The sequence below is a fragment of the Acinonyx jubatus genome, chromosome B1 (genome assembly GCF_027475565.1).
Source record: "Acinonyx jubatus isolate Ajub_Pintada_27869175 chromosome B1, VMU_Ajub_asm_v1.0, whole genome shotgun sequence".
NCBI classification, from domain to species: domain Eukaryota; kingdom Metazoa; phylum Chordata; class Mammalia; order Carnivora; family Felidae; genus Acinonyx; species Acinonyx jubatus.
The window spans coordinates 117,024,073-117,051,800 of record NC_069382.1 but is presented as its reverse complement, the minus strand read 5'-3'; the positions used below and the strand labels follow the sequence as shown (position 1 = coordinate 117,051,800).

The 27,728-nt window shown below is 37.3% G+C and overlaps 1 protein-coding gene across 6 annotated transcripts in view; it reads right to left on the bottom strand.

Moving 5' to 3' along the window:
• MANBA (mannosidase beta) overlaps nucleotides 1–27,728 on the bottom strand; it is a 110,223-nt gene that overhangs the window by 6,937 nt on the left and 75,558 nt on the right. For 4 of the 6 annotated variants that reach the window (XM_027061579.2, XM_027061587.2, XM_053217096.1 and 1 more), the window contains 3 exons: nucleotides 21,414–21,632; nucleotides 14,191–14,355; nucleotides 1,984–2,128 (listed from right to left, as the gene is read on the bottom strand). In XM_027061579.2, coding sequence (XP_026917380.2) covers nucleotides 1,984–2,128; nucleotides 14,191–14,355; nucleotides 21,414–21,632 — 529 coding nt within the window. Of the gene's footprint in view, nucleotides 1–1,580; nucleotides 1,612–1,983; nucleotides 2,129–14,190; nucleotides 14,356–21,413; nucleotides 21,633–27,728 lie in introns of all 6 variants that reach the window. The other 2 variants (XR_008296223.1, XM_027061589.2) reach the window with 2 other exon arrangements.

Here is a 27,728-nt window from a genome sequence, read left to right as displayed (position 1 = left end):
AAAGCAAGCTAGGGAAAAGAAAATATTAAGAAAGTCATAAGGAAGACAGAATACATTTATAGTACTGTACTGTATTTACCAAAAAAATCCTAATATTACTGGACCCACACAGTTCAACCCCATGTTGTTTAAGGGTCAACTGTATTTGGAAAGCTTTCTCATAAATGGAAGATGGCTCAGACCTGAGGTGACTTGCACACTCTCACATGTGGTATCCATTACAGGGGAGACCTCACGTGCACAGTTCTAACTTCATGGTCACACGCAGAATACAGGAGAACAGCAATGGAAACAAAAGGTCTCACTAGGACACACACTAGTTGCTAATCAGTGACAAAGTATGGATACCAATATAATATCCTACATAATCAGCTAAAAATGCTATGTGATTTCTGGCTTTTCCATTAGCTCTGTAACTGTCCAAGTTGATGAGCCAAGCAAAATACAATGTCCAGGTGGATTTCTGTATTTGCAAAATTGTAACTAAAAATGAGGCTTATTTTTTAAAAGGAAATATGTAAGAATCTTTCGGTTCCAAGCAGCTATGATACCTTTGAGGTATCGCTATTTCAGGTGATAAAAGGTGACACATACTTTTCTCTACCCCACCTGCACACCAGATTTATTGAGCCATTGAAGCAGAATTAAACAGAGGCAATGAGGCTGCCCACAGCAAGAACACACACAGCATAACCTGCCACACCTTCTCCCAGGCTCTTGCTTTCGGTAACGGGTAGAAGACGGTGAGCCTCTCCATGGAGGCACCATCCTGCAAGAGTTTAGAAAACAAATTCTTGCTCTGCCATCATACACCTGTACTTGGGCTTAGTCACCCTTTCTAAAGAACTCATTCAAAGAATCTGCATGCAGTCGTTTAAGGGAAGAGTTACAAAGACTGGACTCCTCCAGTTCTTGAACTAAACTCTGCTCCAGGAGTCCACAAGCTCAGCCACATACAGAAGGCAGGGTCAGGGTCTAAGTGTCTCTGAACAATATCTCTTTGTCCAGCTTTAAGCGTCCCAGAAAGGCTACTCCCCCTGCGTCTACCCCTGATTCTCATTCAATACTCTTTTATCTGGTTGGTGTTGATAAAGACTTTGGTCAGAGAAACTGGATCAAAACTCCAATTTCCTGCAAGAGGTGATTCAGCACTAATCAAAGCATGCAGGCAATGGTCTCGTTTGGATTTACTTCCACAGCTAATTTAAGAGCCTCCCCCAGCAAAGTGGCTTTTTTACTTTATGGCCTTGCCTCATTTTTGACCCAAAACATTTGTTTATATTTCTGACTGAACTTTGCTTCAAACCACCTCTAGTGAACGCCAAAGAATCATTATTACTCCACACTTTTAAAAAATGTATCAAAACAGAATAATTCAACTGCAGGCACCATGCCAGTCATATGTGTTGCCAACTAAACCGGTTCAACTGATAACTCTTCCTACTTGGATTTCTGACTCTACTACCTTTCTCCTAGAGATAAATAAGGCAAAAATAAGACCTTGGAAGTCTTAAGTGGGGGGGGGGGGGGGGGGGCGGTGCTTAAAGGAGAATCTAGGAAAAGGATATTCTAACACTTACTTGGGCCAGCCTTCCACATGGTTGAATTCATCTAAATAATTTAGAAGAAAAGATTCTTAAGTAAATACTTCTTTTGCTTGGAAAGTCCTCCTAATTAAATTCAAATTTTTAAGCAATAATGATGAGACACATGGCTGAGATCTTCATGCATGAATCTATCCCCTGGATTAGCCCGCTTTTGTGACTTTGCACAGCCCAGAACTCAAACCGGGCTGCCTCTGAGGCTCCCCCGAAAGACTAGGAAGGGGGGCAGGGTGGTTCATAGGCTACTGGGGAACCTCCCCTCCCCTGCGAAGGGGTTCTACTTGGGTTAATCTGACCCCTCAGGCCCTGTGCTTTCTCAGTGCCTCTCCACACAGGTATTGCTTTCTCTCACATGCACAACGAATGCTGAAACACTTACCTAGGGAAGCCCAGGAGGGAGCCTGCCAGATATCATTCAGCTGCCAATAAAGTGCGCCCATGGTGTGTCCTTTTCCATCCACTATCTCGCTGCGACTGCGGCGGTAGAATTCAGTCTCTACTTTGACACACTGCGCCTGCATCACCTGATTCAGGGGAGAGCATTGAAGCACAGGTGTTATTGTTCGATGTGAGTGTTTAGGTCTGAGAAAACAGCAGGCTTGAGGGTGTTTTTTAAAGTTGTGTTTTATTTTTTGAGAGACAAAGAGAGACAGAGCACGAGCAGGGGAGGGGCAGAGAGAGAGGGAGACACAGAATCCGAAGCAGGCTCCAGGCTCCCAGCTGTCAGCACAGAGCCTGACGTGGGGCTCAAACCCACGAACCACGAGATCATGAGCTGAGTTGAAGTCAGACGTTTAACCAACTGAGCCACCCAGGCACCCCTTCCCTCTCTCTCTTTCTGCCTCTCCCCGCTCCTCTGCCACTGCCCCTGTCTCTCTGCCCCTCCCCTGCTCGCTCTCTCTCTCTCTCTCTCTCTCTCAAAAATAAATAAACATTTGAGAAAAAGGAGAAGACAAAAAGAGAGAGGACAGAACCTAGCAGCCAAAGAGGATGCATGTAGTGAGGGGAAAATGCACAGGCCCAGAATGAAAGGCCAGGGTGGCCAGAGAGCAAAAAGCCTGGAGCAATGGAAGAGAGGCCAGTGAGATTCCAGGATCAGACCTGGGAAGATTTTGGTGTGTGCCCTGGAGGCAACTGGAAGTCACGGAAAGCCTGTATGCTGACAGGTGAAGTGACCAGATTTGCATGCCCACAAGAAGACACTACTGACTGAAAGAAGAACGGACTGCAGGGGCTAGGAGTGGGAGACCATTCAATGTGGGACTGGACTCTTTCCTAGGATCCACATTTATAAAGTAGGAAAGAAGTAAAATAGGAAAGAGGTTAAATAGGAAACAGGAAAGATAAATAAGAAAGAAGTAAAAACAGAATTCTGAAGTGGGAACAAAATATCAGTGTATAACCAGAGTAGGAAATTATCTCTTTCCGGCAAAAAAGAAAACTTCTAGGACAAAGCCATAACCTATGAAATAGTCACGCTTGTGCTTAACTGGATCGAATTCAGAGGACACCTAGATATTGTACTCATAGCCTTGGTAGCAGTAACTTGGATTTTCTTTTTCTTCATGGTGAATTTAAGCTTCTTTTCAGGGGGAAAAAAAATCTCGGGGCATCCAATTATTTACATTGCTCCAAATTCTTTTCCAATCTTTGTTAACACATGTGGTAACATATACATTTGTAACTTAGTGTAACTTAGTTTTCACATGTGTACATTTCCATGCCCCACACTGGCTAGCATCGCTGTGCTTTAAATGGCTATACAGTTTTACCACTGTGTGATTAATCATTCCTCAATTATTAGGCTTTTGAATGGTTTCCAGTTTTGTTTCTTTAAATGCAGGAGCTAAGAACATTTTATGTTCTTGTGTTCTTTATGCAACAAATGTTGGACTCCTTATTGCATATTGCTATATTAGATTCCAGTCAAGAGTTGCTATAAATTGGTGGCCCCCAAGCTGACCTTTGCCCCACACAGATTTTAATTGGCCCAGAGGCAGGGGTTCTTGTTTTGTTTTGTTTTGTTTTGTTTTGTTTTGTTTTGTTTTGAAGCAGGTGTTTTTTGTTTCTTATTTGGATGTTATTTAATGTCTTAAGTCAGGGTTTATATGTTCCATTTTGCCACAATTCCCAATAGCCATACTCCCATGCATTTAAAATACCTGCCTGGTCCCCCCAAACATCTGAATTTCCAGTCTCTATTTTAATTTTCAGAACTATACTTGCAAGATAGATTTATCTTGGTCTATCTATTCTAACAATTTCCTCGCTGTAGTTTATCTTTTCTGGTTTAACAGGTAAATATTTACAATCTTTGAGAATTTTTAAACTTAAAAACTTTGTTTACAAGCATGCAGGATTGCCTACCCCTTAGGGCTAGCAACGAAAGGCAAATGGCACTAGGCAAGCCCTAACTAGTGGCCTGTCACATCTGAACTTGGTGTGAAGGAGGATAATCGAGACTCTAGTGCTCCGGCTCTGGCACAGTGCAGTGGACACCACAGGCAGACGGTTTCACGCTAGTATCGTGGATCTGGGTTTACCCAAATCGGTGGATGCCGATCAGGGCTAATGAATAACACCTTTGTTCATAAAGATGCAGAAGGCCATTGCCCACTATGCTTCTTGACGGGACGTTGTACAACCGCACTTCCCTAGAAAATCCCTGGAATTGCCTCTTTCCTTTTCAAAACTGGACCTGTATGTATATACTCCTGCATCCTTCCCTAAAGAGGACAGCCTTTGCACATAAGAAGGATAAATGCTTAGTCATTTCCTAGGCTACTCAGTCCCTCTGTTAGCAGACAAATCTTATTTTAGTTTCAAAAAAGTCTATTTTCAGCAGCTTGCTTGATTACACTTATGAAATCAGTCTCCTTGGAGAAACAGATGGTAGGGTAAAAAGAAATTGGACCAGGACACCGAGACCTAGGTTCCAATTCCAGCTTTGCCACTGTGCTGGAGATGGCCAACTGTTTACAAAAACCCATTACCCCTGTCCTCCAGGGTGACAGAGCTGTAGGAGGGCTACGTGCTTCAGAAGCCCACCCCTTGCCCTTGGAACGAGGGGTAGCCATGTGACTAAGCCCTCCTGACAGAATGTGACTTATAGTCTTTATATACTTAAAAGTATCCTGAGGATAAGAATCTTCCAATCTAGCCCTGTTATAAACCGATACAATTTATACCATACAATTCCCCTGCGTGTTTTCCAATTCATTGGCTTACAATGTAGGCACAGGTTGTGCACTCCCGCCACTACCTAATTCCAGAATGTTATCACCCCAAAAGGAAACACAGTACTGTACTGGTTAACAGCCACTCCTCATTCTCCCTTCTCCTCCTTATGTGAAAACTACTCATCTCCTTTTTGTCTCTATGGATTTACCTATTCTGGACATTTCACATAAGTGGGATGATACAATATACGGCCTTTGTGACTGGCTTTCTTCACTTAGCATAACGTTTTCAAGGTTCATCCATGTTGTAGCATGTATCATTATTCAATTCCTTTTTATTGCTGAGTAATATTTCATTGTATAGGTATGCCACATTTTATTTATCCATTCACGAGTTGATAAACATGTGGATTGTTTTAACTTGTTGGCTCTGAAAAATGCTATGAACATTTGTGCACAAGTTTTTGCGTGAACACGTGTTTCAATATTCTCAGATATATACCTAAAAGTAGAACTTCTGAGTCCTATGGTAACTCAATGTTTAACTTTTTGAGAAACTGACAAGCTTTTTCACAGCAGCTGCATCACTTTACATTCCCACCAGCAACCATACGAGGGTTCCAATTTCTCTACATTCTTACTGTGATGGTTAACTTTACGTGTGACCTTGACTGGGCTAAGGGATGCCCAAATGGCTGGTAAAATGATTTCTGAGTGTACCTGTCAGGATGTTTCTAGGGATTCCGAAGATTAAATAAAGAAGATCCATCCTCACCAATGTGGGTGGGCATCATCCAATCAGTTGAGGGCCTGAATTAAACAAAAAGCAGAGGAAGACCATTTCTCTTTCTTTTTTGACTTGGGATATCCATCTTCTGCTCTCAGACAATGGGGCTCCTGGTTTTTGGGCCTTTGGACTCCAGAACTTACACCAGTGGCCCCTCAGTTCTCAGACCTTTAGAGTCAAATTGCATTACACCACTGGCTTTTCTGGTTTTCCATCTTGTGGATGGATTGTAGGACTTCTCAGCTTCCATAACTATGTGAGCCAATTCCTACAATAAATCTCATATATATTTGTTATTGGTTCTGTTTCCCTGGAGAACCCTGAACAATGCACTTACCAATAATTCTTTATTATTAATATTATAGCTATTCCAGTGGGTATGAGTGGTTATCTGTGGTTTTGATTTGCATTTCCCTAGTGACTAATGATGTTAAGAATTTTTTCATGGTACTTACTGGTCATTTTCTTTGGAGAAATGTTTATTTGAATCTTTTGCTTGTTTTTTAATCTAGGTGTCTTTTTCATTAGTGAATTTAAGAGTTTTTATACATATTATGGATCCTTATTACATATATGACTCACAAAATTTTTCTCCCATTCTGTGGATTATCTTTTCGCTATTGTGATATTGACCTCTGACACACAAAAGTCTCTAATTTTGATGAAGTACAACTTACCTATTTCTTCATTGGTTGCTTGTGTTTTAGGTGTCATATCTAAGAAACTGTTGCCAAATCAAAATTCACAAAGATTTACACCTATGTTTTCTAAGAATTTTATAAATTCAGCTCTTTTTTTTTTAGTATTGATTTATTTTTGACACAGAGAGAGTCAGAGTGCAAGCAGGGAGGGTCAGAGAGAGAGGGAAACACAGAATATGAAGCAGGCTCCAGGCTCCAAGCCGTCAGCACAGAGCCCGATGCGGGGCTCGAACTCACAAACTGCGAGATCATGACCTGAGCAGAAGATGGACGCTTAAGCGACTGAACCACCCAGGCACCCCTATAATTGTAACTCTTATATTTAGATCTTTCATCCATTTTAAGTTAATTCTTGTATATGATATGAGGTCGGGCTCCACATTCATTCTTCTACATGTGGATATCTTTTTTCCAGCACCATTTGTTCAAAACACTATTCTGTCTCCATTTTATTGTCTTGGCACCCTTATAGAAAATCATTTGATCATAGACTTATTTGTTTATTTCTGGACTCTGAATTCTATTCAATCAACCTACATGTCTGGCCTTAGGTCAATACCACACTATCTTGATTACTGTAGCTTTGTAGTTATGTTTTCAAAGCTGGGAATGTGAATCTTCCAAATTTGTTCTTTTTCCAGATTTTTTTTCCATTTTGGATACCTTGAATTTCCATATGTATTTTAGGATCATTTTCCCCATTTCTCTGAAAATGGCAGTAGGAATTTTGATAGGGATTATGTTGAATCTGTATATCAATTTGGGGAGTCCTGCCATCTTAACAATATTAAGTCTTCCAATCCATGAACACAGACGTCTTTCTATTTCTTTAATTTCTTTCAATAATGTTTTCTAATTTTCATAGTGCAAATCCTGTATCTACTTGGTTACATATATTCCAAAGTATTTTTTTCTTTGTGATACTATTGTAAATGTTATTGTTTAATTTCATTTTCAAATTGTTCATGCTTAGAATATAACTGATATTTGTATATTGATCTCCTACCCTACAATGTTGTTGAATTAACCTATTTGCTCTCCTAGGTTTTTAGGTGGATTTTTTAATGTTTTTCCATACATAAGATCATGTTATCTGCAGACAGAGATAGTGTTATTTCTTCCTTTCCAATTTGGATGTCTTTTATTTGATTTTCTTGCTTAATTATTTTGGCTAGAATCTTCAGTACAATATTGAATAGAAGTGGCAAGACTATCTTGCTCCTTATCTTAGGAAGAACACTTTGTCTTTCTGTCTTTCACTATTCAATGATATTAGCAATGGGTTCTCCATAAGTTGTCACACCAGGTTGAGGAAGTCCTCTTCTTGTCCTAGTTTGTCGAAAAACAATTTTATCACAAAAATGTATTGGACTTTGTCTAATGCTTTTTCTTCATCTACCAAGATTATCATGTCGTTATTTGTCCTTTATTCTATTAATATGGTATATTGCATTGATTGACTTTCATATGTTGAACCAATCTTGCATTCTGGGATAAATCCCACTTGATTATGGTATATAGAGTATAGTGTATAGTGTATATACTGCTGGATTTGGATTGTTAGTATTTTATTGAAGATTTCTTTCCGTCTATGCTCATAAAAGATAATAGTCTCTGTTTGCTTTTCTTATATCTTTGTCTGGTTTTAGTATTAGAACAAAACTGGTTTTGCAGAATGAGTTAGGAAGTGTTTTCCCCTCTTCCGTTTTTTGGGAAGAATTTGTGAAAGACTGGTATTAATTCTTCTTTAAATATTTTTTTTTAGAATTCACAAGTGAAGCTATCTTTGTAGGGGGAAGTTTTTTTATTATGAACTCAATCTTTTTAGTTGTCATAGGTCTACTCAGATTTTCTATTTCTTCTTGAGTCAGTTTACATAATTTGTGTCTTTCTATGAAAAGAACTTGCTGTTTCATCTAGGTTAAATGACTTACTGTCATACAATTATTTACAGTATTCTCTTATCAATTTTTTTATTTCTTTAAGGTCATCAGTAGTGTTGCCCCTTTCATTTCTAATTTAGTAATTGGAATCTTCTCTTTTTTTTTTTCTTGGCCAGTATAGCTATAGTTTTTTCAATTTTGTTGAGCATTTCAAAGAACTAACTTTTGGTTTTATTGACTTTCTCTATTGTTCCAATAAGGCCTTTTTTAATGTGCCAAATTTCTGATGTCTGCTTTATTTAACCGCTACAAATTGATGTTACAATTCAACCGAACACCTCGGTAGTTAAAGAACTTTCCTTATCTTAATTGTGAAGGGATATAATATTGTAGTTTAAAAGGCAGAAACTTGCTGCATTCATTGCCTGAGAACTTGGGCAAAATACTTAACCCTTCTGAGCCTGTTTACTCAACTATAAAATGAAAACAGTAACACAGATATGTTGTTAGGATTACATGAGAAGATATACAAAGCATCTCATGGCCCAGGGCCAGTCATGTAGTAGATACCCAAAGATTTCTGACAGTCTACTAGCCTGCTAAATTACATGTTGCATATATATTAGTATGTAATGTACTCTATTAATAATATCACATTCATTCCCCTTCTTTACCCATCCCATTCATCTGAGAAGCTCAGCATGGCTTGGATCTTCTATCACATCTCAGTGCTGCTTACCAAACAAATAACTGTTCCAGGGTGGCAAGTATCATCAACACCTGGGCCTACAACATAGAATGCCTTTTTTCTCATTCTTGTGATCAAGTTACATGCAACACAGGAATATAAAATGGACCCTAAAGAATATGAATCTCTTGAGGTGCCTGGGTGGCTCAGCTGGTTAAGCGTCCAACTCTTGCTTTCAGCTTATGTCATGATCTCACAGCCTGTATCAGGCCCTGTACTGGCAGTGCAGAATCTGCTTGGGATTCTCTCTCTCCCTCTCGCTGCCCCTCCCCCACTCATGCTGGCTCTGTCTCTCTCAAAATAAATAAACTTAAAAATATATATATGAATCTCTTAAGGATATCCCCAAGCATCTAGCCTTCATTGCATGCTCAACAAATATGTGAAGAACAAATGAAGGCACTAGAGGGAGCTATAAGCTAAGGGGTTAGTAAAGACTATCTCCAGCCCAGCTTACTCTCTGAGTCAGGCTAGTAAGAGGCCATGCTGGCAGAGTAAGTTGCCTTAACAGTTCAGAAGTGTTAGTACAGACAGTCCTCAAACAAGGCAGTGAGGCCTGTGTGACACAGCTTAAGAGAGTATGCCTAGGTAAGTAGGCTATTTGGAATACAATATAACAGGATAAGGTAGGAGATGGAAAGGTGAGGCAAGATTATTTTGGAATATTAAAAGAGTTAAAGAAGTAAAATCTTAGGATACTTTTCCTATTAGAAGATAAGATAGGGACAGATCTAAATGTGAAGGAACGTACTGCATAGCTTTCTCAGCCAAGATTTTTCTGAAAGTTGCAAAAAAAGAATGCTTAATAGAATGTCTTAAAACATGGTACACATGCAGGTACCCTGTTCTTCAGAATAGTAGGACAGACAATGACAAAAAGAACAGGGGGTGGAAGTAGGAACAGAGAAAATGGACCTAAGAAAGGTTTTTATTTCTTTTTTAAATTTTTTTTAACGTTTATTTTTGAGATAGAGACAGAGCATGAACGGGGGAGGGTCAGAGAGAGAGGGAGACACAGAATCTGAAACAGGCTCCAGGCTCTGAGCCATCAGCACAGAGCCTGATGTGGGGCTTGAACTCACGAACTGCAAGATCATGACCTGAGCCAAATTCGGACGCTCAACCGACTGAGCCACCCAGGTGCCCCAAGGTTTTTATTTCTAATGCACAGGTCAAAGATGATTGTTCTAAAGTCAAATGAGCAAGGGGAGAAAGAACATTTTACTCTAACATTTCCTGTCTTTCAGTCAAGAAAATCCAACAATAAAAACAAAAAAAATCATAATTTTAATTTTTTTCATCTCAGATCCCACCTAGTACATCAGAAGCTTCCAAGGTAGAACTAACAAGGACAAATCCAATTCCAAGCCAATGCCTGATAAGACACCAGTGCTAGTTTTTTTTTAAGTTTACTTGTTTATTTTGAGAGAGAGAGAGAGCATGCAAGCAAGCAGAGTAAGAGAGAGAAAGAGAGAGAATCCCAAGCAGGCTTCATGTTGTCAGTGCAGAGCCTGACTTGGGGCTCAATCCCATGAGCCATGAGATCATGATGTGAGCCAAAATTAAGAATCGGACGCTTAGCCAACTGAGCCATCCAGGTGCTAAATTATCAGATGAAAGCCATCACCAACAAAAACCAGCTCCTAACTATGTGCCTCTGATGCTAATGAGTTCAAAAAGAACAATTACTTCTCTCAGTTCTCTGAATGTGGTTTTGAGGAGGGGGCGCCTGGGTAGCTCAGTTGGTTAAGCATCTGATTCTTGATTTCACCTCAGGTCATGATCTCACAGATCGTGAGATAGAGCCCTGCATTGGGCTTTGTGCTGACAGCATGGCACCTACTTGGGATTCTCTCTCTCTCCCTCTCTCTCTCTGTGCCTCTCCCCTCTGCTCATACACACACTCTCTCTCAAAAAATAAAAGATAAAAAATAAAAATTAATTAATTAATTAACAAACTTAAAAAATTTTACCTTGAACGTGGTTTTGAGGAAATAGAATAAAGTAATAGTAATAGTAATAGAATGAACAGCGGGGAGGAGGACAGCCAGCATGAAAAACAGCAGCTGAAAAGGTTCACATGTGTATACACACAAATAAGGATCATCCTATTTCATATACCAAAACTGAGACACTTTTATAGAATAGTGGCTGTGAAAAGCTAATCATGATGAACTTCAACACTTTAAAAGGGACAGATATCAACTTTACCTTTTAACTTGTATTCTGTGAGGTAAGTTCACAAATTACACATCACACTGGTAAAACTTTCCTAACTGATAAGCTGATGGTTAAAACAATAAAATTCTCTTTATCGGTTTATCACCTTCCAAAAAAGAGTGTTCTTTTGGCTAACAGTTTTCTGCTTCAGCTTCCATCCAGAATTTTATGTTTTTATACAGGAGAAAACTGATGAGGGTGAGCAAGAGTCTGGATAAAAACTGGCATATTTTTAGGTGTTAAGATGCAAAACTTAAAATGTGATCATATTTAACAAAAACCTCTAATCTACTTCAGATCAACTCATATGATTGGGATTAGGCTCCTGCCTTATCTCTCCAAACTTGAAACAAGTATGGAAAAAACATCAGATAAAAAAGCGGTGGCTTGGAGCGCCTGGGTGGCTCAGTTGGTTCAGCGTCTGACTTTGGCTCAGGTCATGATCTCATGGTTCATGAGTTCAAGTCCCACGTCGCACTTTGTGCTGACAGCTCAGAGGCCGGAGCCTGCTTCACATTCTGCGTTTCCCTCTCTCTCTGCTGCTTCCCCACTCACACTCTGTTTCTCTCTCTCAAAAATAAATATTTACAAAATTTTAATAAGTAGTGGCTTTAATACAGTCTTACAGTTTTGATAGTTTCTTACAAAGTTGAACATAAATTTACCATATAACTGAGCAATTTCACTTGTGTATTTCAACCCAAAGGAAATGAAAATACGTGCACAAAGATTTGTATGCAAATATTCATAGTAGTGCTATTCATAAGTCAAAGATTGATAATAATCCAAATGTCCACCAACTGATGAATGTATATATAAAACATGGTATATCCATTACAACAGAATGCCATCGAGCAAGAAAGAGGAATGAAGTACAGGTACACGCCACAACATGGAAGGACTTCAAAAACAGCGTGCTAGGTGAAAGAAGCCCGATGGCTGATGCAAACATCACACATTGTATGAGTCTAGTTATATGAAACATTGAGAAAAGGAAAATCTATAGAGACAGAAAGGAGATTAATGTTTGCCTGGGGCTGAAGGTGAGAAAGGAAAGTAACTGCAAATAGGTGCAAGAGACCTTTTTGGAATGTCAGAAATGTTCTAAAATTGGATTATGGTCACGGTTGCATAATTTGATAAATATACTACACTTAAAATGAGTGAATCTTATGGTATGTCAATATCTCAATAGAGCTGTTTTAAAAAATAATCCAGTAAAGTGCATAATGTAACATGTACGCCTCAGTGATTTTTATCATGTGTATACACCCATGTAACCAGCACCCAGATCAAGATATAAAGCTTTTTTTTAGCACTCCAGAAAGTTTTCTTATACCCTTTTCTAACCATAATTCATCACGCCCTCCACAACAGGGGTTACCACTAATCGATTTATCTAGTCTATACTGAAATGTCAGTGTTTCTTTTGCTCAACATGTTTGTGAGAATCATCCAAATTGATTCTGATTTCAGCAGTTTATTCTTTTGTATTGCCGTGGAGTATTCCATTATAGAAATATACCATAGAATATATTTCTATGGTATAGAAATATACCATAATTTGTTTATAAATTCTTCTGTTAGAGAACATCTAGGCTGTTTCCACTTTGGAGCTATTATGAATAAAGCTGCTATGAACATTATTTTAGATGTCTGTTGGCAGACATATGCACTCATTTTTCTTGGGTATATAGCTAAGAGTACAAATGCTGATTCAAAGAGGAAGCAAATGTTTAGCTTGGATAGAAACTGCCATAAAATTTTCCAAAGTGGTTAAAAAAATTCTATTCCTACTAACAATGTCTAAAAGTTCCAGGTGTCACACATCCTCACCAACAGCTGGTATTGTTAGTCTATTTAATTTTAGCCATTGTGCTAAAATGACATCGTGTGCCTTGCGTAGGGGTACCCTGGCATGATTTCAATTTGCATTTCCTCGATTAAGAATGAAATCGAACACATTTTCATATATTTACTGACCATTTGGATATCTTCTTTGGTGAAGTACCTGTTCAAGGTTTTTGTCCGTTTTTAATAGGTATGTCTTTTTCTTGTTACTTTATAGAAGTTCTTTATTCAGAATACAAATCTTTTATCAGATACATGTATTAAAAATATGGTTCCCCAATCTGTGGCTTGTCTTTTCCCTCTCTTAATTGTGACTTGATTTACAAGAGTCTGTAATTTTAATGAAGTCCAATTTATCATTATTTTCTTTCATAGTGATTTTTTTGTTTGCTTGTTTGCTTTGTTTTTTTAGAGAGAGAGAGACAGAGAGAGTGGAGGAGAGGAGCAGAGGGAGAGAGAGAGAGAGAGAGAGAGAGAGTATTAAGCAGGCTTCACACTAAGCACGGAGGCTCAATCCCATGACCCCAGGATCATGACCTGAGCTGAAATCAAGAGTCAGAGGCTCAACCAACTGAGTCACCCAGACGCCCCTCATAGTTAGTGTTTTTTAAATGTCCTGTTTACGAAATCTTTGCCAAGATCATGAAAATAAGTTTTTTTCCTAAAAGTGTTATTATACTACCTTTCACAATTGAGTCTTTGATCACTGACCAATTAATTTTTGTATATGGCATCAAAGTTCATTTCCTTAAATTCTTATAAAGATACCCACTTGATACAGCACTGTTTATTGATAAAACTATCCTTTCCCACAGAATTGCAGTGGCATCATCGCCATCAGTCAAGTAACTATATTACACACAAGTCTGTTTCTGGACTCTATTGTGTTCTATTGTTCCATTTTGTCCTTGGGAAATGCTATTGTCTTAATTACTAAAACTTTATAGTAATCTTGAGCTAGGGAACATTTGAATGCACAATTTGTTGTAGAGCTTTGTGAGCTGTTCTTTGTAAGAGAGGCAAATGCCAAGAATGTGTAAGAGAGGCGAATGCAAAAGCACTGCATGTCATCATGTATCTATTTTGAAGAAGATAATCTCCTCAATTGGCGAAATAAAAACATGAGTATTTTTTCACCACGTAAGGCTTACAGACTCTACATGATCCCTTATGTTAACTGCAGGAACCTGTTGAACTCCAAAATGAAAGTGCCTTACCTGAGTAAGGTAAATGGTATCTTTGAATGTCTGTAATGGATCTGTGTTTTTTGGGAGTTTGAAATGAAATCCAATCTGAAGCAGCATTTCATTATTTCCACCTGCATGATGTTGTCGATGAAGTGAAAATTCGCTGTTGTAAGACCAGTCCTTTTCAGATGAAACCTTTGGAGCAGAGAATAAGAGGTACAAATTGGGAAGTTAGGAGTGAAACAACATTTCTGACAAACTTGAAAAGTATTCTACATACTGGAAAAGAGCTCAAGGTTTGTTCTGCGACTCTAATTTCACAGATGTGAGATGTTTTTGCCATCATCCTTATTATTGGTGAAAGACTAGCCCTGTGCAAAGCTGAATCACAAATCCAGGACTTGGCATCTACACAGTCCTCTTACTCAAACCTTTAGAAAGTTACACTTTGGCATTTCTGTCAAAAGTCTTGTCTTCTCAAAACATTATTCCTGTTTTTAAAACATTTATTATGTTTAGTTTTCAATGGCATTTTTTTTTAAATTTTTCTTAATGTTTATTTATTTTTGAGACAGAGAGAGATAGAGCATGAATGGGGGAGGGTCAGAGAGAGGGAGACACAGAATCTGAAGCAGGCTCCAGGCTCTGAGCTGTCAGCACAGAGCCCGACGCGGGGCTTGAACTCACGGACCGTGAGATCATGACCTGAGCCAAAGTCGGGCACTTAACCGACTGAGCCACCCAGGCGCCCCAATGGCATTTTATTTATTCAGGTAAATAAATTGTCAAAATTGAACAACGGACTGAAATCAGCATTCTGTTAAAACTGTCAATTCTTTAACAAAAATAAAATATCACTGCTGCGATGGTAAATGCTTTGCAGTCACTTGCTCATTTGTTTCTCAGTGACTAGTAAATATATTTGATCTATACATGTGTTTAATTTTTATATAGTTGAAGACACAAGCCAAACAATGATATTCTTTTCCCCTAATAATAATTTTTTTTAACTAGGCACAATTTATACTATTTATTCCTTCATCTCTTGGAGAAGCTATCATCAGGTCAAAGTAAAAAACAAAAACAAATACCATGCATATGTTAATACTGTACCTTTTACAGAAAAATAGACCATAAATCTGACCTCGGGGCCTATGATTTAATGCTCTGTTAGCATTTGAGAAGGATAGAAGACAATTGTTGCCTACATTTGAAGACATCAGTTTTAATCCAAGTTACACAGAAACTTTGAAAAACATAGTCTACCCCACCCTCAAAAATCCTTGAAAATTAAAAATCTTGGGGCGCCTGGGTGGCTCAGTCGGTTGAGCGTCCGACTTCGGTTCAGGTCATGATCTCACAGTTTGTGAGTTCGAGTCCCGCATCACGCTTTGTGCTGACCGCTTGCTCGGAGCCTGGAGCCTGCTTCAGATTCTGTGTCTCCTTCTCTCTCTGCCTCTCCCCCGCTCATGCTTTGTCTCACTCTGTTTCTCAAAAATAAATCAATGTAAAAAAAAATTTAAAAAAATAAAACATAAAAATCTTATCCCTGTTCACAAAATATGACTTTTAATTCCCTATAATCATGCAATGCACGACCAGTCACCTTCAAAGGAAAAACATTCTTTAGGAATTTATTTATACTAAAATGTAAGTAGTGTACATTAGCCATGTTTAAAGTGGAAGTTTTTCCAAATTATTATTTTTTATTATTATGTCTATTTTTCAAAACTATTACCACCAGACAGTTTAGAGAACACTAATTGCTTCAGTTTCTTAAAAGACAGGTATTAGTATTTACAGTCATCTTGTACACATTTGAGACGTACACACCTTTACCAGCCTTCCCCTGCTTTCAATGTTTCTTCCTTTCGAAAGCCTAAAACACACCTTCAGGCTTCTCAGCCCTATGATGGGTAATGATTTGAATGTATCCCACAATTGGTAAACCTGATCTGTTATGCAGAAAGCTTTCTAACTTGTAACAGCCACGGTTTGAGAGTCTTACACATTTCAGCTCTAACAATGTTATCAAAAGGAATTAGAAAGTGCCAGGTAGGGCTCTAATTGTTTTAAGAATATCGATTCATTTAGGGGCGGCTGGGTGGTTCAGTTGGTTAAGCATCTGACTGTTGATTTCAGCTCAGGTCATGATCTCACAGTTTGTGAGTTCGCGCCCCGCATCGGGCTCCTTGCTAACAGCACAGGGCCTGCTTAGGATTTTGTCTCTCTCTCTCTCTCTCTCTCTCTCTCTCTCTCTCTCTCTGACCTTCCCCTGCTCTCTCTTGCTCTTTGTCTCAAAATAAATAAACTTAGAAAAAAAAAAGAATATTAACTCATTTAATCCTCATAACAATCTATGAGTTGGTATTATTATCGCTCTGTTTTAGAGATGAGGCTCAGAAAGGTTCAGTGATTTGCCCAAGTTCCTAAGTTACTTGGCACAGTCCAGCTCCAGCTTCTAGTTCTTTAAACCTAGATGGCTCTGGAGAAAATAAAACTTTCATACAAATCCTATGGCTAGAATGGATTATATCAATACTAACAACAGCTTACATTTTATGGCCTGTTGCTATGTGACAGGAACTGCTGCTAAGTGCTTCCATGTATAAATTAACTTAATCTTTACATGTGATCACATGCACACACGAGTACCTGCATGTAGAAACACACACAAACACATACACACACATTCTTTTTCTCTCTCTCTCTTCCCCCAACCCTCCCCTAAGAGGTATTTTACTACTATTAAACCCAATTTACAGATGAAGACACTAAAACTCAAAATGATTAACTAATTTGTCCAAGGCAATATAGCTAGTGAGTGGCAGTTCTTAGTATTCAAATCCAGATCTGTTTATTCCATAGCCCAAGCTTTTAATTGCTGTGCAATATTGATAATGGCCTGTTGAAAACATAATTATTTTACAAAGAAGTGATGCATCCCAAACTAGAAAGGGACATTTTAATTTTTTGTTAAATACATGAAAAAACTCTAAATAAAAAAACGTAAGCTTTATGTAAAGTTACTCTTTTGGTTTCTTTTATTTTCCCAATTACCCAATTCAACCTCAACTGAGCAATGTAACTCAAAAAGAAGTAATAACTAAATCAAGGATTCATAATGAACAGAACTTATAGAACTTGGCTTCACCTTTTCCTATTTTAAAACATAGTGTTTAGTATCTTTGAACAACATCAGGCATTTCACAAAAACACAGCAATTGCATTATTGTCAGGACATAACTAGAAATGTTAACAGATTTAAGAAAAAGGTTTAGCAATTCATAACACTCACCTTCCTGAAATGTAGTGAAAGGAAAATGGATCAGCTCTTGTGTTAGATAATAAGTCTGAATCCACATACGCTACTTGCTGTCTGGGGATAATGATGGAACTCTCACCCTCTAGTACCTTCATTTCCTTCTTGGTCTCAAAGTGGGGGTGTGGGGGAGATTATTGTTAAATGAAACAATGAGTCTCTGGTACAGAGCATCTGCTCAGTAAATATTTTTGCCTCTTTCATTCCTTCCTTCCTTTTCTAATACTTGTTCCTACCTGACTCAGGACACTCAACTCCATCCTCCTTCATTTTGAAACAAGAGTATTCCCCCAAAGTCTACCCCATAATATAGGAGTAATAAAAAAAAAGGGTAGATCTAAGGTGATAACATTATTTATTACAATTAAAAATACAACGTAACTTCAATGTGTAGAAGCAAATATAGTTGGGTTTAAGTGGCAAAACTGAGGGAGATTTTGAAATTGTCTTAAAATTTTGGGGGGTTACTTGACACAAGTGATAGGCGAGGGGAAACAAAAACTACAGGCACATGATTATTTCAGTAAATGAAGAAAGAACACACTTGACAAAATCCAACACCATTTTTTTAAAAAATAATTTTTTTAACATTTATTTATTTTTGAGAGACAGAGATGGAGCATGAGTGGGGAGGGGCAGAGAGAGAGGGAGACACAGAATCTGAATAGGCTCCAGGCTCTGAGCTGTCAGCACAGAGCCCGACGCGGGGCTCAAACCCACAAACCATGAGACCATGACCTGAGCCTAAGTCAGATACTTAACTGACTGAGCCACCCAGATGCCCCACCAATACCCTTTTATGATACAAGCACTCAACCAACTAGGAATAAAAGAGAACTTGCTCAACCTGAAAAAAGGCATCTACAAAAAACTTAGAGTTAACATCTTACTAAACAGTAAAAGACTCAAAGCTTTCTCTCTAAGATAAGCAATGAGACAAAGATGTCTGTTCTCACCATTTCTATTCTACGTTGTACTAGAGGTTCTAGCCAGGGCAATTAGTCAAGAAAAGTTAATAAATGGCATCCATACTGGAAAGGAGGAAGTAGAACTAATTCTATCCACAGATGCTCTTATACATAGAAAACTCTAAAGGATTCACAAAAACTAAAGATAATAAGTTCTGCAAGGTTGCAGAATGTAAGTTCAATATAAAAAATCAATTGTGTCTTTATATACCAGTAATGAACAATTTGAAAATAAATTAATAAAATAATTCCATTTACAGAAAGAATAAAACACTTAGGAATAAATTGAACTAAAGAAGTATACACTTTGTACACTGAAACTATAAAATTATGAAAGAAGACATTACATGTTTGTGGATCAGACTTCATATTGTTAGGATGGCAATACTTTGCAAACTGACCTACTGACTCAACACAAACCCTATCAAAATCCCAGCTGACTTTTTTGCAGAAACTGGAAAGGTGATCCTAAAATTGGTATGTCAGTGGAGGGCACTCAGAACAGCCAAAACAATCTTTAAAAGAAGAACAAAGTTGGTGGACTCACACTTCCTGCTTTCGAAACTTACTACAAAGCTACAGTAAGGATGACAGTGCGTACTGGCATAAAAGAGACAGTTCAATTAGAAACAAATTGAGAATCCAGAAATAAACCTTAAAAGTTATGGTTAATTGATTTTGACAAAGGGGTCAAGACAAGCAATGGAGGAAAGAATAATGTTTTCAATAAATGGTGTTTGGATATTTGGATATCCACATGCAGAAAAAAATGAACCTGGATGCCTACCTCATACCATATAGAATAATTAACTCAAAACAGATCACAGATCTAAATGTAAGAGCTAAAACCAGAAGACAACACGGGAATATAACTTTGTGATCTTAGATTAGAAAATGGTTTCTTAGGGGTGCCTGGGTGGCTCAGTTGGTTAAGCCTCCGACTTTGGCTCAGGTCATGTTTTCATAGTTCGTGGGTTCAAGCCCCACGTTGCACTGTGTGCGGACAGCTCAGAGCCTGGAGCTGCTTCGAATTCTGTGTCTCCCTCTCTCTGCTCCTCCCCTGCTTGCACTCTGTCTGTCTCTCTCTAAGAAATAAATAAACATTTTAAAAACTTAGAAAGGAAGAAAAATACCAAAAGCACAAGAGATAACAGGGAAGATTGATAAGTATTTTCGATAACTTGAAAATTTAAAACTTTTGTGTCTTAAATGAAACCATCAAATAAGTAAAAAGAACATCTACAAATTAAGAGAAAATATTTGCAAATCATAGATCTGATATAAAACATACCAATTAAAAAATCAGCAAAGGATGTGAATAGACACTTCTTTAAGGAAAATATACAAATGGCCAACAAGCACATGAAAAGAGGCTCAACATCATTAGCTCTCAAGGAAATGCAAATTTCCTGTAAATGCAAATTTCCAGGGAAATGTGAAAAAGTGGGGGGGGGATAAGTGCTGGTAAAGATGTAGAGAAATTGGAACCTTCATACATTTTCTGGTGGGAATGTAAAATGGCACAGCCATTGCAAACTATGGGAAACAGTTTGGCAATTCCTCAGAATGTTAGACAGTTACCATACGACCGGGCAATCCACTCCTTAGGTATATACTTAATAGAATTGAAAACATATGTTCACCAAAAAAAATGTATACAAATGTTCACAGCAGCATTATTCATAATAGCCAAAAAAGTGGGAATAACACAAATGTACATCAACTGATGAATGGATAAACATGTGGTATATCCATAGGATGGAATATTATTCAGCAATAAAAAAGAATAAAAACTAATACATGCTACAACATGGATGAATCTGGAAAACTTTATGATGAGGGAAAGAAGCCAGCCTACAAAGATAACATATTTTATGATTCCAAAATATGAAATGTGAAAAACAGGCAAACAAATAGACAAACAAAGCAGACTAGTGGTGCCTAGAGCAGAGCAGGAGGGACTGAGAGAGTGGGGAGTGACTACTAATGGGAACAGAGTTTCTTTGGGGTGATGAAAATGCTCCAAAACTAGGTCGTGGTGATGCTTGCACAACTCTGTGAATATACTGAAAATCATTAAAGCATATACTTTAAATGGGTGCGTTGTATGGTCAGTGAATTATATCTCAATAAAATTGTTCAAAAAAGAATACACACAACTCTGAAATTGAATCCATTTGTGCAACTGAATCTGTAGGAATAAGGAAAGTGAAAATCAAATACAGCAACATGAAATAAAAAGAGGAGGAAGTGGAGGAGGAAATAGAAGAGGTAGAAGAGGAGATGAAAGAAAAGAAATAATATGATCTGATAACATTAAACGAAAGTTTATTTATCATATTATTTTTCTTACTGTAGCAAACCATCCAATTCTGAATAGCTATAAATGATAAAACAGGTGTAGGCTAGGGGTGCCTGGGTGGCTCAGCTGGTTAAGCATCTGACTCTCAATTTCAGGTCAGGTCATGATCTCATGGTCCATGAGATCAAGCCCCACATGAGAATCCCCCTTGCTTGGGATTCTCTCTCTCCCCCTCTCTGCCCCTTCTCACAGACACACGTGTGCTCATGCTCTCTCTCTTTCTCTCTCTCTCTCTCTCTCTCAAAATAAGTAAATAAGCTTTAAAAAAAAACAGTTGTAGGATGTAGGGAAAATAGCAAGTAAGAGTTACTTTCATGCATGATAAGAAGTCAGGCTTAAGCAACCCCTGGTTCCCATTTAATTTTTAAGTGTTTGTGAAGGAACATAATTAAAAGCAATATAGAAAAGTATTAACCCCCAAAATGATGACTGCAAGAAATTTAGCTTCCCAAAGTATAAACAAACAAAAGTTCTATGATCTTCCTAAACTTTCATTTAAATAAGAAGTAGATTTCATTTGACTTTCTGAACCACTGTTGAGAAAGTGACATAGGCCCACAGCCTACCATTTTGAATCACTGGGAAACCAAAAGTGGCTTACCTTTTCTAATGTACTGAAGGAAGGCCAGGACTGATATCCATATTCAGATACAAATCGAGCTTTGGGGAAAATTTTCCAATTCCAGCAATCATTGCTATAGTCATAAAAATGTACGTCACCAAAATTCTTGTCATAGGGGTTGGCAGACAGCCAGCCTTCTTCAATAGATTCGGCCCCATTTGTAGGACTGGATATGATAAAAGGACGAGTCTTGTCTCTCTGAGTTCAGAAATAAAATGGTTTAAAAGGCATATTCACTCAGTAAAATACAAACCATTTACCTTTTTAAATTAAGTTTCTATTTTAATTCCAACATAGTTAACATACAGTGTAAAATTAGTCTCAGGTGTAAACTCTAGTGACGCAACACTTCATTCAACACCACCCAGTGCTCATCATGACAAGTGCACTCCTTAATCCTATCACTAGTTCATCCATCACCCCACACCCACCTCCCCTCTGGTAACCATCAGTTTGTTCTCTATAGTTAAGAGTCTGTTTCTTGGTTTCTCTCTCTCTCTATCTTTCTCTTTTTTTCCTTTACTCATTTTTTTTTGGTTTTTTTGTTTTTGTAAACTCCACATAAATGTGAGATCATATGGTATTTGTCTTTCCCTAACTGATTTATTTCACTTAGCATTATACTCTCTAGATCTAGCCACATTGTTGCAAATAGCAAGATTGCATTCTTTCTTATAGCTGAGTAATATTCCATTAACAATGGAATATTATGTACACACACACACACACACACACACACACCATCTTCTTTACCCACTCATCTATTGCTGGACATTTGGGCTGCTTCCATAATTTGGCTATTGTAAATAATGCTGCTATAAACACAGGGATGCATGTATCCCTTTGAATTAGTATTTTTGTAATTTGGGGGCAAACATCCAGTAGTGTGATTACTAGATCCTAGGGTAGTTCTATTTTTAGCTTTTTGAGGAAACTCCATACTGTTTTCTACAGTGGCTGCACCAGTTTGCATTCCCAACAACAGTAGGCAAGGGTTCCCTTTTCTTCACATCCTCACCAACACTTTTAGTCATTCTGACAAGAAGGAGATGATGTCTCCTTGTAGGTTTGATTTGCATTTCCCTAATGATGAGTGATGTTCAGCATCTTTTCCTACGTCTGGCCATCTGTATGTCTTCTTTGGAGAAATGTCTGTTTGTGTCAGACCATTTATTTTTTTAAAAAATATTGTCAAGTCTCCGAAATGCCAAGTGGCTGATAGGAAAAAAAAAGAACCATTTGCCTTCTGCATTCAACAACCACCAGCACCTTTCTGCTATTCGCCAATCCTTTATATCCTGTCATTATTAAAACTCAGCTTATTCCTCAGCACCTTCTCCTAATCTTTTCCCATCATGTCATGCCTTTACATTACCTTCTACCAACATGGGTAGTACAAAGTCTAGTGCAGAATTTCTCAACCTTGGCAACACTGAAATTTTGGGCTTGATAAGTTTTGGAAAGGGGGCAGGAGGGGAGTGAATGTTTAGCAGCATCCCTGCCCTTCTCCTACTAGATGCCAGTCGTACCCCTACACACACCAAAAAATGTCTACAGACATTGCCAAATGTTCCCCTGTCCCTTGGAGGACAAAATTTCCTCCACTTAAGAAACACAGGTGTAGTGCTTAAGAATAAGAGGCTAAGTTGCAGGATACAAAATTAGTACCCAGAAATCAGTAGTGTTTCTATACACTAATAAAATGGCAGAAAAAGAAATTTAAAAACAATACCATTTACAATTACACCAAAAAAAAAAGAATAAAATACCTAGGTATAAACTTAACCAAAGAGGTGAACAATCTCTTCTCTGAAAACTATAAAACACTGGTGAAAGAAACTGGAGATGACCCAAACACATAGAAAGATATTCATGCTCGTGGATTGGAAGAATCAGTATTATTTAAATGTCCATACTACTCAAACCAATCCACAGATTCAATGCATCCCTATCAAAATACCAATAGCATTTCTTACAAAACTAGAACAAATAATACTACAATTTGTATGTAACCACAGAAGATCCCCAAACAGCCAAAGACATCTTGAAAAAGATAAACAAGGCTTGGAGGTTATAAAAATTCAACTCAAGATACACTACAAAGCTGTAGTAATCAAAATAGTATGGTACTGACATAAAAATCAATACATAGCTCAGTGGAACAGAATAGAGAGCCCAGGAATAAACCCACAACTATACAGTCAATTAATATGACAAAAGAGGCAAGAATATGCAGTGGGAAAAAGACAGTCTCCTTAATAAACGGTACTGGGAAAACTGGACAGCTATATGCCAAAGAATTAAACTGTACCACCTTTTAACACAATAAACAAAAATAGACTCAAAATGAATTAAATACCTAAATGTGAGGGCTGAAATCCTAAAAATCCTAAAAACCATAAAAAACACAGGCAGTAATTTCTCCGACATTAGACATAGCAACATTTTTCTAGATATGTCCCCTCAGGCAAGAAGAACAAAAGCAAAAATAAACTATTTGGAGGACATCAAAAAAAAAAAAGCTTTTGCACAGCAAAGGAAGCCATCAACAAAATAAGAAGACAACTTACTGAATGGGAGAAGATACTTTCAAATGATATATCTGATAAGGGGATATATATAAATGTATATCCAAAATATATAAAGAACATATACAACTCAACACCAAAAAAAACAAATAATCCAATTAAAAAATGGGCAGAGGACTTGGACAGACATTTTTCCAAAAAAGACATACAGATGGCCAATGAACACATGAAAACATTCTCAACATCACTCATCATAATGGAAATGCAACTCAAAACTAAAATGAAATATCATTTTACACCTATCAGAATGGATAAAACCAAAAAGACAAGAAACAAGTGTTGACAAGGATATGGGAAAAAAGGTAACCCTTGCATACTGCTGGTAAGAATGTAAATTGGTGCAGCCACAGTGGAAAACAGTATGGAAGTGCTTTGAAAAACTAAATATAGAAATACCATATAATCCAATAATTCTACTACTGGGTATCTACTACCCAAAGAAAAGGAACACACTAATTCAAAAAGATATGTGTGCCTCTGTGTTTATTGCAGCATTATTTACAACAACCAATATATTGAAGCAATCTAAGTGTCCATAAATGGACAAATGGATAAGGAAGATGTCAGATCTATATCTATATCTGTATCTATATCTATATCTATATCTATATAGTGGAATCTTTCACAGCCAAAAAAAGATGAAATTGTGTCATTTGAGATGGACCCAGAGGGCATTATGGATGGATGCACCTAGAGGGTATTATGGTAGGTGAAATAAGTCAGACTGAGAAACACAAAATAATATATGATTTTACTCATAGTGGAATCTAAAACAAAAACAAATGAATAATCAAAAAGCAGAATCAGACCTATAAATACACAAAACAAACTGATGGTTGCCAGAAGGGGTCGGGTCAGCAGTTGGGCAAAATGGGAGAAGGGGAGCGGGAGATACAAGTTCCTGGAATGAACAGGTCATGGGAATAAAAGCACAGCAGGAGAAAAAAAAAAAAAAGAAAATAATAGAGGCTATTGAATCAGATGGACTGAGTTTAAATATCATATCAGAACATTATTATTTTTAGACAGGTCTAAGCCTCAATAGACTTATCTGCAAAATGGGGATAATAACTACTCCTTCATAGGACCACAGTAAATGGTAAATAACCCATGTGTGGAAGATATGGCTAAATGTCCACCAAAATTCATGTTCCCATTTCCATAATACAGAGCTGTTCCTAGGAAGTGGTTTCCTAACCAATTTGCACCACTATGGGGCCACATGCCTCATTCGCTTCCTCTTGGAATTATAAGCTCTCAACCACTGAGCTGCGAAATGAAAATCCTCAAATATTAAAATCCATTTCTTAAATCCATCAGATATGAAAAATGTAATACCAACACTATGAGAAAAAAGATTATAAAATAAATGTTCTATAAATATTAATTAAAGCTTATACCATCACCATTTGTGGATAAAAAAATTCTTCATGACACATGACTTAGCATATCAGATAAGCTAAAAAAATGTGAACCTAAGTTTTTCATGAATTCTCACTGAAATTTCTTCACATAAATGAAGAGTCTCATGAACTGAACATATTTGGGTGCCAAAATCACATACTATTCTTTTAAATATGTCCCCTTTTATGTTGGTTCAAGAGATACCCAAATATTTAAAATATCTAATTATAGATCAAAAAATTATAAAGACAATCAGATTACTAAATCACATATTAAACATTAAAGCTTTTAAAAGTTTCATCTTTTGAAGTTACATTACTATAAAAAATAAAGTGCTACTTCCTCTCCCTGCAAAAAAAAAGCTAATTTATATTATTATATAATGTTTATGCATGTAGTAAATACAAGTATAATATGCCTACTAGAAAGCAGTAATGCAAAAAGAACCACCGTAAGGAAGGGCTCTACAGTGGAGTTGGGAACAAGCTCTTTCCTCTCCCTTTTCCCTTATTTCACCTATGAACATATTCATATATGATATATATCAAGTTCTGTTTTAGCATTTATAATTATAGAATTTTAAATGACACTTTAGACCAGATGGACTTAACAGATAAACACAGTACATACCATCCAAAAGCAACAGAATACACATTCTTCTCAGGTGCACATTGAACGTTCTCCAATATAGATCATATGTCAGGCCACAAAACAAATCTTAACAAATTTGAGAAGACTGAACTCACATCAGGCAGATTTTTGGACCCCAAGGGTATGAAACTAGAAATCAATTATAAGAAGAAAGCTGGAAAATTGACAAATATGTGATGATTAAGGAATATGCCACGGAACAATAAATGAATCAACAAGGACATCAAAAGAGAAATTAAAACATACCTTGAGACAAATGAAAATGGAAATACAACATACCAAAAATTATGAGATGCAGGAAAAGCAGTTTAAGAGGAAAGATCAGAGAGATAAATGACCATTTCAAGAAACAAAAAAACAAAAATTTCAAATAAAGAAAGAATCTAACTTTACACCTTAATAAACTAGAAAAAGAACAAATGTCGCCCAAAGTTAGTAGAAGGAAGGATATAACAAAGATCAAAGGAGAAATAAATGAAATAGAGACTAAAAAGACAATAGAAAAGATCAATGAAACCAAGAACTGGTTCTTTAAAAAAGACAAACAACGAGCGCCTGGGTGGCTCAGTCAGTTGAATGTCCAACCTCAGCCCAGGTCATGATCTTGCAGTTCACGAGTTCGAGCCCCACATCAGGCTCTGTGCTGACAGCTCAGAACCTGGAACCTGCTTTGGATTCTGTCTCTCTCTCTCTGTGCCCCTCCCCCACTCACACATTGTGTTTCTCTCTCACTCAAAAAAACCCAAAAAACAAAAACATTAAAATAAATACATTAATTAATTAATTAATTTTTAAAAAGACAAACAAAATGACAGAACTTTAACTAGACTTGCTGAGAAAAAAAAGAGAAACGACTCAAAATCAGAAATGAAAAAGATGTTAAAACTGATACCTCAGAAACATAAAGGACCGTAAGAGACTACTGTGAACAACTATACACCAACAAATTGGACAACCTAGGAGAAATGGATAAATTCCTAAAAACATACAACCTTCCAAAATGGAATCATGAAGAAACAGAAAACATGAACAGGCCAATTAACTAGTAAGGAGATTGAACCAATAATCAAAAACCTCCCAACAAACAACAGTCCAGGACCACACATATTCACTGGTGAATTCTATCAAACATTCAAAGAAGAATTAATACCAATCTTTCTGAAACTTTTCCAAAAAACAAAAGAGGAGGGAAAACTTCCACACTCGTTTTACAAGGCAAGCATTATCTTGATACCAAAACCAAATAGAGTCACCACAAGAAAATTACAGGCCAATATCCTTGATGAACATAGATGCAAAAATTCTCAACAAAATATTAACCAAGAAACTCATATAAGTAAAAAAAATCATATATCATGATCAAAAGGAATTTATTCTAGGGATACAAGGACAGTTCAACATCTACAAATCAATCAAGATGATACATCTTGTATCATTAATAAAATGAAGGATAAAAATCATGAACAGGGTGCCTGGGTGGCTCAGTTGGTTAAGGGTCTGACTCTTGATCTCAGCTCAGGTCTTGATCTCAGGGGTCATGAGTTCAAGCCACACACTGGCTTCCTTGATGGGTGTGGAGCCTACTTTTAAAAAATCATATTATCATGTCAACAAATGCAGAAAGAGCATTTGACAAAATTCAACATCCATT